The following is a 17,575-nucleotide window of genomic DNA, read 5'->3' on the forward strand; positions in this document are numbered from 1 at the left end:
TAAAAGCAAAATTTCCTTAGGACATTTCTTAAGTTGCAGAATAGGAAGGCAATGTTTTTATTTTGATAAAAATCAACATCGCAAAAACATACCTTCTCCAAAGCAAAATTATAGATCTACTCAGGATAATTTATCAAGCAAAATTAAATGCTTAAGGAAATTGGTTGTATTTCTGGAGAAAACAGAAAAGCCTTACATGTAGAATCTTTATAAATCAAACAAAGTAAATAAAATGTTTTAGGAGACTTTACATTCACTCAAGAATTTTTCCCCAGAAGTACAGACTTTAAAAATAAATAAAGTTTCTCTTGAATAAGCACTGTTTATCACCTGTTAAGCTCCACCCAAGCAATATTCAATTTTTCTAGAACATTCTGCATCTCAATTTTCTCATTGACAAATGATAATAAAGGAGCCCATCACTGCCACCACCACCACCTTATGGAAAGGTCATCTCGGAAACGAATGACCGATAGCTTGGTCCCCTCAGCTCACCTTCAGCATGTTGGCTGATGCACTGCTACCCTCACCAATCACACGATGTAAGTCCTGAAGTCGTCTTTGGACTTCCTCTTCAATGTAAGCACTGATCCTGCAAACAACAGAGGTACGGATGGTAGTACTCAAAGATCTAACCACACAGGGCACATGAGATCCTTTCTTTATTATGCCCTTCGAAACAAGGAACTTTCTCATGCTAAATGCCAGACCTGGAATATTCCCTACATTCTAAGAAATCTAGTGCCATGTGTTCACTATATGGGTTTTTCCCAAACAAGAGAGTATTGGACAAATAAGAGAATCTTGAGGATAAAAGGCAGAGTCAGTGATCCCATCCAAACCTCTCCTGGATCTCTCTGCTGCAGGGCGGAGGAGAATCACAGACACCGCTTTCAGAAGGCTCCATGGCCTCAGCCCTGACTTTCAGACTCAGCACTTCACTCAGCAAGCCTCAGTTCCCTCACATGGAAAAGAGTGACAGTTATTTCCCACATCACAAAGTTATTTAAGAGGCCTGAAGAGGGGGAGAGCGGGGGAGTAGACACAATTTCTATGAATCATCACTATTCCCAAGGAACAATGGCTTGAACCGTTTCTGCTCTGTCTTGCCTCTCCATTGGCACCTGGCTGGGAGAAACCATATTTTAAAGGCTTCTCTATCTTCCAAACTCCCTGGCATAGGACCACGATGGTGGAAGCAAGAAATGGCTGACTACTGAGACAGTTGTCATGTAGGCATCCGGTATCCTCGAGAATGTAGGTGAAATTGCACAAATTTCACAACTGCACAAAGTGCAATTAAGTGCACTTAATTGTGCACACAAATTGTGCAAATTGTGCACACAAAAACTTTGTGCACACGAAGTGCACAAAGTAGCATCTGGTATCCTCGAGAAGGTAGGTGAAATTGCACAAAGTACAACCATCCACCCAGTGGAAGGAGGGAGAACAGAGGATTTCAGTTCCAGCTACAATCCTTCTAGTGGCTCAGGCTGCCCACATGGAAGGCTCACTTAGTTGTAGGCTCTCCCTTCCCCAGTTCTAGAAACACTGATTAGATGGATTATTTAAAATGAACTGTTTTGCATATTTATGTCTGAGCATACTGAAAAAGAATCTGCTTTCATCTCTCTAAACACATGCATAGTCCTAGAAACACTTCTGTACTACTGACCATGCCTGGATGGTTTTCTGAAACATTAGGCAAAGACACTAATATTTTAGGCAAAAATGGATAGGGTAATAAAGTGCGGTAGTTACCTTTCAGCACTGAAAGGAAAATCATACACAGCTGACCCAGAGCCAAGGGCACTTACAAATGAATTACTTCTCTGGACCTTTACTTGAATTTTAAACTAGCCCCACTGAAGTCGCAGACCTAGATTTAAGGGAATACAGAAGCTCATAGCATTCTTAATACATTTTGATGTCCAAATACATATTGCCTAATGCCTAGGGCTCATGACCGCCCAACTGGAGATGTCCCCATGACACAGCTGGAGCTGAGGAAAATAATCCATTTTCTTAGAGGCAAAGAATGATTAAGTTAATTTATCTGGAAGCTCTAAGCCACAGAGCAATTTACAACGCCGCTCAAGTTGAAAATCATTTTACTGTAGTAGCATCAGATGTATACGCTATTCATGATCATTCTGAATACACTGGTACAGTTTTTGTAACAGACTTCATCTATTTGTAATTAATGATTTCCATAAATTAACTGTCAGCACAAGGTCCTTCTTCTTGGTATGGTTCAATTAGCCTTACTTCTTTGTTCCTCGCAGCCTGGCCTTGGTTCACTCCTTTCTGGATGAGGTGGGTTCCCTAGGCCTTCTAGCTCTATGTGCTCACACAACCTTGCACCAGCATTCCCTGGATGGAGCTGGCCAGTTCCCAGGTCTTTGGTTTCCTTCAAATGATACCTCTCTCCACGAGGCAGCAGTTGATGAAAACAAAGCACATATACCCCAAGGACACCTATGCCTTGCTGCCTTTGTTTGAGCCCTCCACAGGCAAACTGGATAATATGTGGTACAGTGAGTCATGAAATTGTATCATAAATGTAGGTGTGGTATCAGTTTAAGATCCAGTACCTGGCATCCATCAGAGGGACCAGGTGAGACTTCTCAGCACTGGATGGCAAGCTGGAAGAAGGAGCCTTTCCCTCCAAGGTCCCACGAGGCCCTTTTTGAATGCCATCAACCTCACAGATCTTCTGCTTCAACTGCTGGATTTCATGCTCTAATCTACAGAGACAGGAGTTACATTAATTCTTTTATTGACAGTATTGCCTGAGCATCTTCACTGCGTGGGACATTGTTCTAGAAACATGGGGGATCTATACACTCTTTGCAAAGAGCTTTTACGTTCTAGTAGAAAAGGTGCCACATCACACAAGGGATAAGGTGATAAGGAGCCACAAGAAGGATTCAGAACAAATGCTACAGGGGTCCAAAGTTGGAGAGAGCTTAATTATTAAGGGCAAAAATATTCCCACGGTGCTCCAAGGCAACCCTCTGAGGCAGATGGGCATGATTCTGAGCCCCCTACCACCGCTTCAAAAAAATAAATGGCCTTTGGCTATGCATTGGGATCCCTCTACATACTTCAGTTTGACAAAAAAGACCCAAGTTTTAAAGAATTTTCTAAAAACCACCCATCTAGGAGAATCCACAGGGTCAAGGCTGTTCAAAATTGAGCCTTCAGAGACCAATGGAAACTCAGACATTTGGAGATGAGGGTGAAGATTCTCCAGATGCAGAAAGCAGCAGTAACAAAGGCCTAAGTCACAAAAACAAGGAATCCACTCTGGCTAAAACAGAGGGTGTAGAAAAGGGAAATAGGCAAAAGACCTAGGAAAGCAAGGGGAGGATCTTGAGAAATTAAGATAAACCATAAATAGTTGAACCAAACATTTATTTCCCATGATAAATGATACATCCAATATGAGGTCAACTATTTATAAGGTCATTCTCCTGCTGGCCCCAGCATGCCTGAATACAGGGCCATGAGCCCAAAGGGCCAAGCTTTCCAGTAAATATGGCCCCGGGTACATGAGACCCAGCTAGGGGCTACAGCTCACTCACTGTGTGAACTTGGGCAAATTAATGAAATCTGGGTCTCAAGTTCTTCATATGCCAAATGAGAGAATCAATGAGTCTTCCAAATTCCCTCAGTTCCAAACTTTAGAGATTCTACATTCAGATGCTGGCACACCATATTGCCAGCTCTCTGGTGTTACCAACAGCAATTCGACTGCTCTGTTCTGCATGAAAGCCAAGTTCTTAATTCTCAGAGATGTGGTTACAAGGTCACTCATGGGTTTCACAGAAGCAATGCCCAGCTTAACTCAGCCCTTCATCTGTCTACTGATGAGCAAGTATTTATGAAGCATCAACTTACACAGTGTGAAGTATTTTCAAAGGAGGAAGAAAAAAGCATGAAAAATTGATGTTATGAGCCAGTTGGTGGGCAAAGAACCAGGGAGCGATATTAATACAAAGTCTCAGAGATGGTAAGGAAAATGAGTTGCGTGTAAGAAAGTAATTGCCAATGTTCAGAGCTGAGGTGACACATACTGGAGTTGCTCAAGGACATCCTTCAGCACTGAGGCAATGGAAAAGACTCCACAGAGCCGAGGGTTTGGTGCGGGGCCCTGAAGCCCAAATGGGATGTATGCGGGGGGCAAGGGAAGCAGGGCATCCCAGGACATGGTTCAGCACAGGTGAAGAGCTGGCCAGCCTGGGCCACTGCCCTTGGGCCAGCAGCCAAGAGGACACAGCGGCCCTGAGTGGGCGGGGAGCAGATCTGCCGCCTTCTAACTGCATGATACTTGGCCCCGCTGGATACACTACCACTGGGTGGAAAAGAAAACAAGAGAATAAACTGGATCTTGTTTATAAGGAAACCAAAAGAGGAAAGCCAAGTTCAGCGCACGCTGTCTGACCTGGTTCCATGTAAATTTAAAATTTCACGCTTATGGAACTTCATAAGAGATGGACTCGGGCTGCACGGCAGGCCCTGGCTTAGCCATGAGAACCCAGAGAGATAATAACAATAAAACCAACACCCAAAGAAGGCCACAGGAGCGTCACAGTCAGAGCAGGGCTCAGAACACGTTGGCCCGAATTAGGCCTTAGCGAAGTCTACTCCATCAAAACACATGAAGCTAAAAGCATCCTTTGTGTGGCTTCTGGAGGAATGCTGACACTGGGAATTCATTCCATGGAAATCGCAATACTGTATCTGCTGTAATAGAGTATTAATACTAAATGGCCAGGGAGTGAAGCCGGATGACAAAAGCAGGGGACGTCAAGCTCAAAGCTCATGCGGCATTCTTACTGCACACTGCAGGATATAAATTGAGAGCACGCCCTCCACTACTTTAAATTTCCTGGGGCTGGAGCTTTGTCCAGCAATTTCATTTACATAACATACCTGCAATCATTTTCTTAAACCTCCAACCTATTTCTCCGAAGTAATAGCATTATGGTTTTTGATTGTTATTTCTTGCTGGTTTGCCAGAGGGAATAACCAGAGAGCAAAGGTAAATAGAACCCACAGTATGAGCAGATCATTCGAAAGGGAGGTTGTCCCAACCTGTTCGGAAAAATGATAGAGAGAGACTCCAGCCTCACAGTAGGTCTTGCTTTGTCATCGGTATGCATCCCAGGCTTCTGAGCCGGCCAAGGCCAGCCAGACAGAAAGGGGCTGGGCCAGGGTTTGAACCCCCACCTCTGTGAGATAGCCAGTCGGGTGATGTTTGCACACCAGGCAGCCTACAGATTTCTGGGAGTCTTGACATTCTGTCTGCTGGGCTACGAGAGAAAGTGTTCTCGAATTCATGTATTTACTCCTTTTGATTTCCTCCTACTGTGTGCGCAGCATGGTGACTTCTAAGGAATGGGTGGGAAAAGATAAATACTCCTTCTTTACCATGAAAACAGCATGAGTTCCCAGTTTTATTTTTCACAACACCCAAAGAAACATGAGTAAACCATCACTGCGCATGCTTAAAAATACCTGGAGAATTTTGTGTTCAGAATCACCTGGAGAATTTTGTTTGATTAGTAGTTTACTTTTTAAGGCAGAATCCTGGCGCTTCCCTCAAATATTGTGAATCAGGAGAGGCCGGAGAACGGCTGTTGTTCGGTTTTGCTCCGGGTGTGGATATCAGCACATGGTGCAGTCTGTGCACGAAGGGATGATGTTTTACTGAAGCTAGTGCTGGTCCCAGAGAAGATGGTAAGCCCATGGCGAGGAGCAAGGGAGTGGGGAGGATGGGGAAAATCCAGAGTGGCAGTCTGGGAGGAGGTAAAGTGAGGGGCAAAAAGAAGGAAAAAAAGAGGGAGGAAGGGTGGGGAAAGAGAAACCGAGGGAGAGGGCCGAAGGAGGGGAGAGGACAGACACAGGGAGGGGACGAGCTGGAAGAGGTCGTGTTAATCAAATACAAAAACATTCTTGTTCCATGGGTCAGTGGAGTAAGGGACAAGGGCTTTGGTTTCTTTGTGTGTTTTTTTCAACTGTAGACCAACGATTCTAAAACGAGGCTCCCAAGGAGAAAAGAAATGTTTAGGGGTACCTTTTCAGCTTTTGTTTGACAATAACCATTTGTTGGTGTATTAGAGAACACACAGGCAAAAAAGAATTACTTTTGTAAAAGACAGAGACGCACCAGAAGGGGTAGAAAACACGCAATCATTTGTCACCTACAGTGTGCTACATTCTCCGTTCCCGGTCTCACCTCTCCCTGTCCTTCTCCAGGGCCTCCTGCTCAGCTTCCAGGCTGGCCCGGAGCCCGGCCCGCTCACTGCTGCTGCTGTTCAGCGTGGCCAGCTTCTGCCTCTGCTCCTCGATCTCCAGGCCCAGGGTGGAGCGCCTCTGCAGGGCTGAATGCCTCCTCTCCAGACTGGCCACGGCCCGCTCCAGCGCCTCCCTCTGCTGCTTCTCCCGGGACTCAAGAATCTCCTTTTCCTTCTTTCTCACTTTTTCCTCCTGACGAGCAATGTTGGCAGTGAACTCGAAAGTGGCTTGGAGCTTCTGCAGCTGGCTCGCATTGGCCTGGTACTGTGCAAGCTGTTCTTCTTTCTCTTCCATTTCTTTTTCCACTTGATACAGAGTGTTGTCTAAGCCGAGAGGACCTCTGTCAAGGATTTCTAACGCTCTCTGCTTCTCGTCCAGCAGGGTCGGCAGATGATTCTGCAGGAGGTACTGGAGCTGGCGGGCTTTACACTGCAGCCTATATTCCTCCGGCTTTATTTTCTCCAAATTTGGAACCGCCGGGGTGACATCTGCGATGCTGTCATCATTGTTCTCCAGCGGTCTAATGTCCTCCTCATTTGCAGATTTTAAACGTTCCAGGAGGTCCTGTTCTTTCTCAATTTCCTTTTCTAGGAGGTCCTTCTGCTGAAGCAGGTCTTCTTCCAAGTTGGCCAGCTTGACCAGCTGCCTTCTCTTGAACTCAAGGAACTGCAGCTGAGCCCGTTCTAACGGCTCACCATCCTCGTCCCCTTCGGCCCGGGCCTCCTTCGCCCGCAGGAGGGATTCCCGGATGCCCTCCAGGTCCCTCCTGTCCTCCTCCGCCCGCTGCACCTCGCCCCGCCGCAGGAGTCCGATCATCTCCTGCTTCTCGCGCAGCTGCTCCTCCAGATGCGCCACGAGCACAACCTGCTCCTGCTCCTGCTCCTGCAGCCTCCTCTTCTCCACTTCGAGCTTGGCGTACTGCTCGTCCTTCTCCCTTTTGAGCCGCTCCAGCTCCTGAAATATCTGGAGCTTCTCTGCCTTCTCATTGTTGTTGAGCTCCTGGAGCCGCTGGAGCTCCTCCTGGACGCGGAGAAAGCTCTCCTCCTCTTGCCTCTTCTTCTGCAGCTCGATCTCCTGCTGCTCCCTCAGCCTCTCCTCTTCAAACTTCTCCTTCTCGGCGAGCAAGTCCTTCAGCTTGCTCTCGATGTGGAAGCTGCGGCGCTTGAGGCTCTCCTCCTGCTTGCGGATCTGGAGCTGCACGATCTCCGTCTCCTTGCGCTGAGTCTCCACCTCCTGCTGCATCCGCTCCAGTTCGGCCTTGTCTGACTTTTGCTTTTCTTCCATTTCTTCTATGAGTTTCCTGAAACGCCAAAAGCAGACCGATTACCATTTGATGGCTACATACAATTGCCGTGCTAACTTTTCCCCGACTGAAATGTTCTGAAAATGGACAGACGACACCCTTCGTGAATTCAAACCCTTTGCAAAAATAAAAAGTGGGGGGAACTGCCTTCCTTTTCATTTCCAGCAGCATAATGCTTCACTTTTTTACTCTGTAACTGTCCAACATATCATTTGCCTAATCTCCTGAAGTAGCCTCTGATATCATTTCTTTGTAGAGTCTATAAGCATAATGTGTTATGCATGATATAATTTTAAAAGCCCCCTGAGCTCAAAGAGAAAGAAGCATGCCCAATTTAAATTTAAATGGGAATAATTTTATTCAGCCCAATGGCTAAAACTCAATAGAAATTCAGTTACAAAATGACATTAAATAAAAATGCTTATGCTGTCCTCAACTCAATTGGGGTCAAATATCAAAGTCAAGATAATTGACAGTTCATTGTTCCAGCTCAAATAACCACATGCTATTTAGCATTTAATCACTAGTTTAGGACAAATGGTAATCACCAAATGGCCCAAAATATTAGTTTATTAACATGTAACACTGAAAATAATATGAGTCTCCATGAGAATACCGAGATGCATGATTGCTGGAGTGACATGTTATGTTTGGTCCTGGAGAAGAGATGATCCCCAATGGGGCTAGAGCTGTGTTTTGAGGTTGGGATGGCCTCCAAAGCAAAAACACAGGGTAAGCAAAACTATCAGTACATGGCCTCCATCTCCTGACCCACCTAAGATCTATCTCATATGATGCTGGAAACCAAACTAAATCATTTGTAACATCTAAACTCCAGAGTCCAAAAAATAAATATCCAATCTGCAGATTTTCTGTGGCCTTAGTTTCTACTCCAATATCTATCCTTTTTCCATTTCTTGGCATGTTAAATAGGATGGGGGGGAATGCTTATTAGCATTATCAGATAATTACATTCAGAACATATTTCAAAAACTCCCCAAATCAGCTAAGCAATCACACACACACACACACACACACACACACACGAGAAAAGTGAGCAAAAAAAAATATAAAGAAGCAAATTACAGAAGGGAAATACAAATGGCCAAACAACATAAGCAAAAATGTTTAAAAGGGGAAGAGGCATAAGGACAGGGAATTGTCATTCTTTGGGTTTTTTAAAACCTCAGGCGATATTACTAAGGAGGACAGCCTTTTGAATTAGAAATAAACAAGTGCATACATGGAGCATTAAATTTAACAAGTGCGTGACATTTGCCTACTGACTCTATTCCTTTTCTCATGAGTATTTGAAGATGTACTATTTGAAAATTCAAACATGCAGTAAAATGAACCAGCTAGAAGAATGACCTGCAGTCATTAAACATGTAAATACTTGACACAGAATCAGAGGGAGGTCCTGAAAGAGACCCTAAAAAACTCTGTCTGGAAGATTAATGTGAGAATCCACAGACTACAGTAGTGTTAAAACTGGTATCCCAAGTGGCTTACCTTTTACTTTCTAATTTTTCAAGTTCTTCACGCTGTTGCCGCTCAAATTCAAGTCTAATAAGAGAAAACAAATGAAAATGAGTCACTTTTCTGAAAGAGTTTTTCTCTCTCTTATTCTCTGTATATAGTTGCATATTATAAGGAGCATCCATTTTTTAAGCATTATTTTTAATTATGATGGATTAGCAAGTTTAAAATGTTTTCTTCACTCTATGACTATGATTAGAAATTAGACATACATTTGGGTGCTTGCATTGAGGCTGAAAAGAACATATTTTACTTGAAGGAAAACAAACAAAGCACCATTGTATTGAAAAAGCAGGGTTAAAGAAACTTCTGAATGATAAGCATGTCTAGTCTATGCAGCTTAATCACTGATGAGTGTATATAAAAATGGAGAATCTCTACCTTAGACAGATGGGTCCTTTTATAGGGAAAAGACTGCCAGGGAGGTAGAGAGAGAGGGAGAGAGCACAGACATCAATTAAGAAAAGAATTAACTGGGGGAAACATCAGGAAAAAAGCAGTAAGGTACTTAAAAGCCAATAGACATACACACATTGAAATGGCGTTTTATACATATCACATTTCCCAATAATTTCTCAAAGCAAAGACTCCAAAGAGTAAGCTGTGTGATGTTTGCACACTTCCATTGCAATGGCAGCACTAAAAATGAGTACCAGTAATAACTGGGACAGTGGTCAGATCCATAGTTTTACTACTTGGTACATGGTTCTACTGTAGGCAGGTTCATCAGGATCCTCCTATGACCAGTAGTTCTAGGATACAAGTTCTTGGGAACTACATAGCTTGTGAATGGATTTACCACAGTGAGAGCAAAATAAAGTGGGCTAGTCACCGGGAATTTTAAAACAACTTGCTAAAATATTGATAACAGAAATTGATTTCTTCTCAAATACTAGACTTAACCAAGAGTTCATACTTCTTCTTAAATAGCATGAATGGTAATTCTTAAACTCACACATGTTCCCATTACGGTAAATGCCAGGTACACCCAGAAAGCTGACTAGGGAAAAACTGATCACCAACTTTCCCATATAATGGGCAAAGGCAGATTGGCCAAAGTTCGCTTTACAAGGTGCCAACAAATATTTCAGTTAGATGTGTTACGCACTTCATTTGGACTAATATTGAGCGGAAGATATCTGGTGGCTGTTGTAAGCCGACCTGCATGCTGTGCTGAGCGTTTATCCATGTTATCTTACTTAGTCTTCCCAGCAAATCCTAACAATAACAAATAGTATCTCCATTACACAGATGAGGAACCCAGAGCTCACATATGCAAAGGAGCTTATCAAAGGTCATAATGGTGAGATGTGGTGAAGCCTGGATTTGAACCCAGGGCAGCCTACTTCCAAAACACTGTCATTTAACTCATAAGCAATGCTCAGATTTGTGACATGCAATAAAAGAACTAAATCCTTTACTGAAACTTGTCATTTATAACTATCCTACTATCAAATGAAAATAATCTACAGATTATAGGCATTGCCATCCATGAGAAAACAATCACATAAATGTTTATGAAAGGTATTTGCCAATCCCCAAGCTCAGCATGTATGTCATTATGCTAAGTAAGGATAAGGTTTCATTAAAGTTAGTATAAGATTATTCTCTTTTATACAATAATAAAGAGAACTTTGGAAATATTTTATAGTAAATACCTCTTTAGACTTCAGTGCAGTCTAGGCTTTCTAGAAATGTTTACATAGTCAAAAGGCATCACTAGATCAAATACTTTCAAGACCAGAGAACTTCCCTAACAGAATTGACTTTAGTTTTTGCTTTTACTTTCTATGCACACCTCATATAACCACAAGCACATCCTGCTCTGACAATGTCACAGGCACGTGGTCATAAGCCAAATGCTCCTCTGAGAGTTGGGAGACCTGGGTTCAAATGAAATCCTGTCGCTGAGGACTGTTTTTACAAGGGGCCGGTGCTGGGCGGGGTTCTTAGCAGGCAATACCCTCACTCTGTTCTCCCAACCCTGCTAGGTTGACATGTTTCTCATCCCTATTTTACACAAAAAACTGAGGCTTAACACAAGTAAGTAGCATAGGGAGAACTTGAATCCAAGTGTGGTTATTCATATCTGGGCTGCTGACCACTAAGACTATCACGAGTGAGCTGTGTGGCCTAAGGAGGTCACAAAAATGTGCATTTTGATATCTTCATCTCTAATGTGATGCTCTGGGAACCTTTATTTATTTTTTTTAATTGAGCATGGCATCAGGCATGGAGGGGCTCCGGGGATGCAGCAGTCTATAAGGGTGACACGGTACTCCCAGTCTGTGATAGTCAATAAATAGAAGTGAGCACCCAATGAGTTGCAAGCCAGGACTGAGGAAGGACACAGCGTTAATCACATATGGAATGGAATACTGATCCCAGAATTTGGTAGTACCTAGGATCAAGGCAAGCTTCCTGAGGAAACCTTAACCTAAGCTGTGCCCTTCTTCTTCGAGCATGACAGAGAAGCTCAATAAAACCAGATCTTGGCCTTCTATGGGGGGGAAGTGACAAGACACAAAGCTTAACAGGACAACAGAAGCTAGATGGTGAGGAGCCTTAGAAGTTATATTAAGGGCTCTGAACTTGATCCTCAAGATGATGTCAGAAAAGGACCTTGGAACAGGGTTGTCAAAGAACACAGAGGCCTGGTGTTCCACAGAGAACAGACAGGAAGGGAGCAATACAGGAAGCCAAGAACTAGGAGGCCATTGTAGTCACATGAATGAGAGCTGATGGAGGCAAGACCTAGCATAACTGGGATAAAGAGATCTCTGATCTTCAGGAGGTCAAGCTGACAGAACTTAGGGGATGTGATGAGAAAGGAAGAGTTACAAGATCCCCCCTTAGGTCTCTGGCCAGGCTACAAAGGAGGTGGGAGGGCAGAACCTAGTTACCAAGAGGATGAGTGAAAAGGTCTGCAGGTCTAAACACAAATTCTAGTGACTGGGAGACCATGTATTAGTTATTTAACCTTGAGCACTTAATTTTGATGGAAACTGAAGAAAATAATAAGCCCTATCTCAAAGGGTTATAACCAGGATCCAATGAGGTAATACAGAGTATGTAGGGCACCAGCACATATTAGGTACTCTAGTGTTGCCTCTCATTGGTAGAATCCACTGGGATGAAGAGGTGCACTGGGAACAGAGCCAGTGGGAGCGGCAGAAGTAGCAATAGTAGCTACACTAGTGCTAGTGCTCCCAGTGGCAAAGACAAGAGTTGTAGCTAACATTCACTGAAGATTCATTCTGTACCCTGGTTCTAGGGACTTTGCATTTAACTCTTATAATGGCCCTGGGAGGTAGGTGCCATCATTATCCCATTTTAAATGTCAGAAATGGCCCTATTGCTAGTAAATGCAGAATCAACCTCGACTCTAGAGCCCACAATTTAATCTCTTCCCCATCCCGCCTTCACTAAGTTAAGCTCAATTTTATATCTGTCGAATCTAATGATTCCAGAGGGTCATCCAAATAGAGACATCAAGAGGAAGGAAGATACATACAAAGATCTAGCTCTCAGGCCCTCATCAAGGAGGTAATACAGACTTGGGATTCACCAGCATCCAGACCAGAACTGAAACCACAAGAGTGGATGAGGTTACCCAGGATGTACGTACAGAATGAGAATTAAGGAAGCTTAGTGTAAAGTCTGGAAGACCACAGATACTACAGTGATCAGCAGAGAACAAGGCAAGGGAACAGTTAAAGACACAGAGAGAAGGTCAAGAAAGGGTAGGCAGTGGAAAGCAAAGGGGAAGGGGAGCAGTAGTATGAAATGCTTGTGGAAAGTCAAGTAAGATAGGGCCCAAATAGAACTCACTGAACTTAGCAACATGGAGGTCAATGGTAAACTTGGAGTGAGCTTTGTTGGGTTGGGGCCAAACTACAGTGGACTGAGGGCTGAATGGGAGGAAAGTAGAAAGCTTTCTCAGTATTTTAGTTATGAAGGGGGGCTGTAGTAGTTTAGGAGAATGGGTGCTTATTTTAATAGCTAGAAGAGACTAGTATATATTTAAACCCTAGTATAAACAAGCCAGAAGAGAGAGGATATAAAAAACTGGGGACAGCGTCCCTGAGCTGGCATAAGAAGAAGAGGACAGAACAATAGCTAAGAGCATGGGCTCTGGAATTAGTCTATCCCAGAAGTCTATCAAATCCTGGCTCTCAACCTCTCTAAGCCTCAATTTCCCCATCAGGAACTAGACTCAAGAATAATCCTGGTCCTTGATAAGTGGAGGATCCCATGAAAGTATATAATGAGCACTTAGCAGTTAATAAATATTAGCTATGAATCCTACAGCATCCAAAGTACAGGTAGGGGAAGACGAGAGCAATTCAGCCGTTGGGATTTTTCTCTCAGAACTTTTTATTGTCTGTGATGTATTGTATTGAAAAACAGTATTTTACTCTTAGACTTCTGTATTGTCTGTGATGTCAGAAGCAAGGTTCTCTGCTAGAGGAAGGGTGGTGTGTTAGACGCATAAAGAACATGAAGATTATTGGTAATAGACAAAGAGGACAGCAGGCAAGAGAACTGATAAGAACAAAAAGCAATAGGGGGTCAGTGGGCATCATTCAAGTTTAGAGACTGATAATTTACAGAGACAGCAATCTCTGTGTTGATGTGACTTTCTCTTATAGCATTGAGCTGAGATATTGGATACAGGTTCAGGGCAAGGAGATAGTTTAGTGGACCCAGCTGGGTCTCTTTGACAAGTGAAGAAAACCAAGGGACCATCTGAGCATTTGGGAAGAGGATGGCTTAAGTGTTGGGGATGAAAACTTGGCTGGACAGAGAAGTAAGTGAAGACAAGGCAAGGCTTGCAGGTGAAAGTGAAAAATCCATGAAGTCTCCAAGCTCAAGACGTGAATTCACTAATGTAACTATGAGTATCCACATGGAATCACCCAAGATAACAGCAGGACTGAAAAAGATGGCGACACTTAGAAGGTAAGCAGATGACAACAGTAAGGATAGGCAAAGAGTGGGAGAGCCAGGTGCCATAGTGAACAGATCAGAGTGCTCTGCAGGGCACAGGAAGGGTGTCTGAGGGCAGCTGAGTCTCTGGGCTGATGAGGTCCCTGACTCTTCCTCGTTTGAAGTTTTCATTTTGGAACATTTGATTGTGATGAGAGAAGGAAAAGTACTGGTACCAGTGGCGATTGTCAATCTTAGTTGTATGAGGTCACAGCTCTGACCACTCCTGAAGAGTGGCATCTAATGACATGGAGGTTCTGAGTCAAGAAATCAGAGACACATTCCCATTTTAATTATTAATGAAGAAGTATGGGTTCATTTCTATGGCCTATTACTAAAAAAGGAAAAATCTGGACTGTTTTCTACCAAAAGCATTATGTCTGCAATAACTGATGACTTGCATTTCCTAAAAAATAAGAGTCAAAAAAATATATAAGATACTCGCTCTTAACTTAAAACCAAGTCCCAACCATTCTGAGGAGAGACTCATAATTAGAAAGTCAAGAACTGTGTTTTAAAATATGAGGTGATATTGGCTGTTGCTGGTACTGTATGATTTCCATTAAATATTACATATTTACTAATCATACTTTAAAAAATGCACCTCTTTCCTTAATCAATGATAATTATTTCAAATAGCAAACCTCAATAAATTATAAAATATAAATGTGAATGTGTTAGTATCAAGAAAAGAATATCAACTGTAATTGTATTTTAATGTGGCTTCATTTTAAAAAAGTATAATTCACTATCTTATTTTACTGGAATTATCTTGGCCCTAAATGCTAATTTCCTAAATGTTACAATTAAAAGGAAAGCCACAAAAGGATGTGATTTTTGCAGCTGTTTTTAGCATTTTAAAATGACATTTGGAAGTACATATACTGTGGTAGGTCCAACAAAAAAGCATAGCATGCAATCTATTTTTATGAGAAACAGCCTCTTTTTTTTTTTTTTTTGCATTAAGAGACATCTAGCATTTTTAGGTATAATTGCACATCTTGTGATTTATATTCCTGTTATCATCGGCAATGAAAAAGCAAGGGGGTGGGAATTTCTCAGTTCGCACCATGACTTTGAAAGTGAGACTGTGATTATCAAAAAAAGAAAGAAGAAAAGAAAAATCTAAATGAACTGAAAGCATAAATATTCGAGCCCTTATGTTGTGCCAATGGTGATTAGTTTTGTACCTTTGATGTCATTTCACGTTTGAAAAGGAGGAAAACAGCTACGCAAGTCCAGCCAACACTGAAGCTGGCAGTTGTTGGGGGGGGGGGGCGGGTGTGGAGGGCAGCGGAGACTGAGCCTCAGACTCCAGTACAACTAGAAGGCAGTCACCTGACAGGAGAGGTGAGCTGAAGGCAAGGCAGTCTCCACATTCTCCACACAGATATTCTCCAAGGGTATGTGAACAGATGAAGGGGAAATCCTCAGGCACTGGATAAGCCAGAATTTTTTCCACCTGATTTTTAGGTTCCAATTAAATATAGAGATAACCGCGTGCATGTGCAACCTGCAAGGGCGCACAGGGCCCTGCATTCACTGTCTACTGCCGCCATCTTGCAATGCTCACTATTTGAACAAGAGACCCCAGGTTTATATTATGCACTGAACTCTGTGAATTATGTAGCTGCGTTCTAATCAAGTACATGTCATTGTTTAAAGACCTGGGGCCTGTAACCCGGAATGGGTGGCGGTAGTCCATGGCGCAGATTCTGGTAAGGGTCATATGGAAAGCGGTTAGAAAAGACCAGAACTCCAGGCCAGATGGTTCACTTCTCCCTGATCCTTTGCAAGGGATTAGGTTTCCACAACAGTGGGTTCTGTAATGGTCAGACCAGAATGGCTGATGTTCTTACGTAACCACCCTAGCCCCCTCAGGAAATTCCAACCTGTTTCAAACCACCTTATAAATGAGCAAACTCCCAAGGAGACTGGGGGATCTTAAAGACTGAAGAGGAAGTTTGGATTTTCATGCTGGAGTTTGCGCAGGTTCTATCCAATTATCTTCCTGACATTCTAGATGTTCTTTAAAGGCTGAGCAGAAACCAGAGACAATCCCACGTAAGTACAGGGAAATGCATGAAAGGAATAACCTGGCCATCCATTCAGATCCTGTCTCTTCATGGAAAGGCTCTGAGGTCTTTCCTGTGTACGTCATTAGAAACTTTTATTGGAAATCTGAGAGTAGCTGCTTTGTAGAGACAGTGGAATCAGTGCACCACTCCCTCCTCACTTCCCTTTCTTTCCAACCCCCACCCCCCACCATTGCACAACACGGCAGGTTATCGGACTTAACATACAACTGTGATTCAAGGTGCATATATCAAAATGAAGGTCTCACGATGCAACTGAATCGTGGAAGTAGTGAAATTAAACCCCTTATAGTTAAAAGTCTGAGTTTATAACAAAAATATCCCTAGTACTCGATTTTCTAATGAACTTTCAAAGCCCTAGTCTAGAAAGTACTCAGTAAAGACTTTCAGGAGCCAGTCTTAAGCCTTTTGTATTGCAAATGGAAAGTGCTCAAAGAAACAAAGATTGCTTAAAAAACAATAGTAAAATTCAATACCATAAGTGTTTTAAGTAGATTTCACCCCAGCATATTTCCCATAACAGTGGTATAACGTCCTCCAATAAAGGCAGCCGGGACCACATGTTAAGCCCAGGAGACCTGTCTGATCGAGCTGCAAGATCACAGGCAGTTACCACTATACATCAAGAGATCATGCATTCTACTTGGCACACACCCCAACACTTTGCCCGGCCCTCCTACTATTTTACAGGCCAGGAGACTGAGGCCCAGAGATTATTAGAGAGAGGCCCAAGATGACCTCTACTTTAGAGGAACCAGGAATAAAGTCTGCCTCTTCCTACTCCTCCTCCTTTTTAAAAAAAAATATTTGTTTATTCGTTAGAGAGAACAGCACAAGCAGGGAGTGGTGCAGAGGGAGACAGTGGAGAAGCGGACTCCCCGCTGAGCAAGGAGCCCAATGCTGGGCTGCCAGGCTGGATCCCAGGATCCTGGGATCATGACCTGAGTGAAAAACAGACACTTAACCAAATGAACCACCCAGGCGCCCCTCCTCCTCCATTCTTTCTTCAACTCTGAAATTCCACCTCACCTCCACAGCTGAACCCTGGTAACTTTTACCTTAGAAACAGCCTTCCAGTAGTTAACAATTCATTATTCCAAGATGTACCTCTCTGTGTGTTGGATAAACCAGAATAGCATAGCGCAGGGGATTTTCCTGCCACTCCATTCGGCCACACATGCCACCTATCCAAGAAACCTGTGTCAATACCTACTATGTACAAGGGCAATACAAAACAGATCAAGTGCCTTTGCCTCTTAAGAGTGGATTACAAGTGAAATAAAATATGCATGCATATCAATCACACAGAACATGATGAACCCAAGAAAGTTCCATTTTTACCAGG

At 43.1% G+C, this 17,575-nt stretch overlaps 1 protein-coding gene across 7 annotated transcripts in view; it reads right to left on the minus strand.

Annotated features, from left to right (window-relative positions):
* KIF16B (kinesin family member 16B) overlaps positions 1 to 17,575 on the minus strand; it is a 285,684-nt gene that overhangs the window by 88,096 nt on the left and 180,013 nt on the right. For all 7 annotated transcript variants that reach the window (XR_006606297.1, XM_013057083.2, XM_004754198.3 and 4 more), the window contains exons 18-21: positions 9,119 to 9,172; positions 6,245 to 7,603; positions 2,595 to 2,747; positions 496 to 592 (exon numbers count right to left, since the gene is read on the minus strand). Coding sequence is in view for 6 of the 7 variants with exons in the window: in XM_013057083.2 (XP_012912537.1) it covers positions 496 to 592; positions 2,595 to 2,747; positions 6,245 to 7,603; positions 9,119 to 9,172 (1,663 nt within the window). In the remaining variant the exon portion in view is untranslated. The remainder of the gene's footprint in view (positions 1 to 495; positions 593 to 2,594; positions 2,748 to 6,244; positions 7,604 to 9,118; positions 9,173 to 17,575) is intronic.

The sequence above is a fragment of the Mustela putorius genome, unplaced genomic scaffold (genome assembly GCF_011764305.1).
Source record: "Mustela putorius furo isolate JIRA1106 unplaced genomic scaffold, ASM1176430v1.1 tig00000253_pilon_pilon_pilon, whole genome shotgun sequence".
Classification (NCBI taxonomy): Eukaryota; Metazoa; Chordata; class Mammalia; order Carnivora; family Mustelidae; genus Mustela; species Mustela putorius.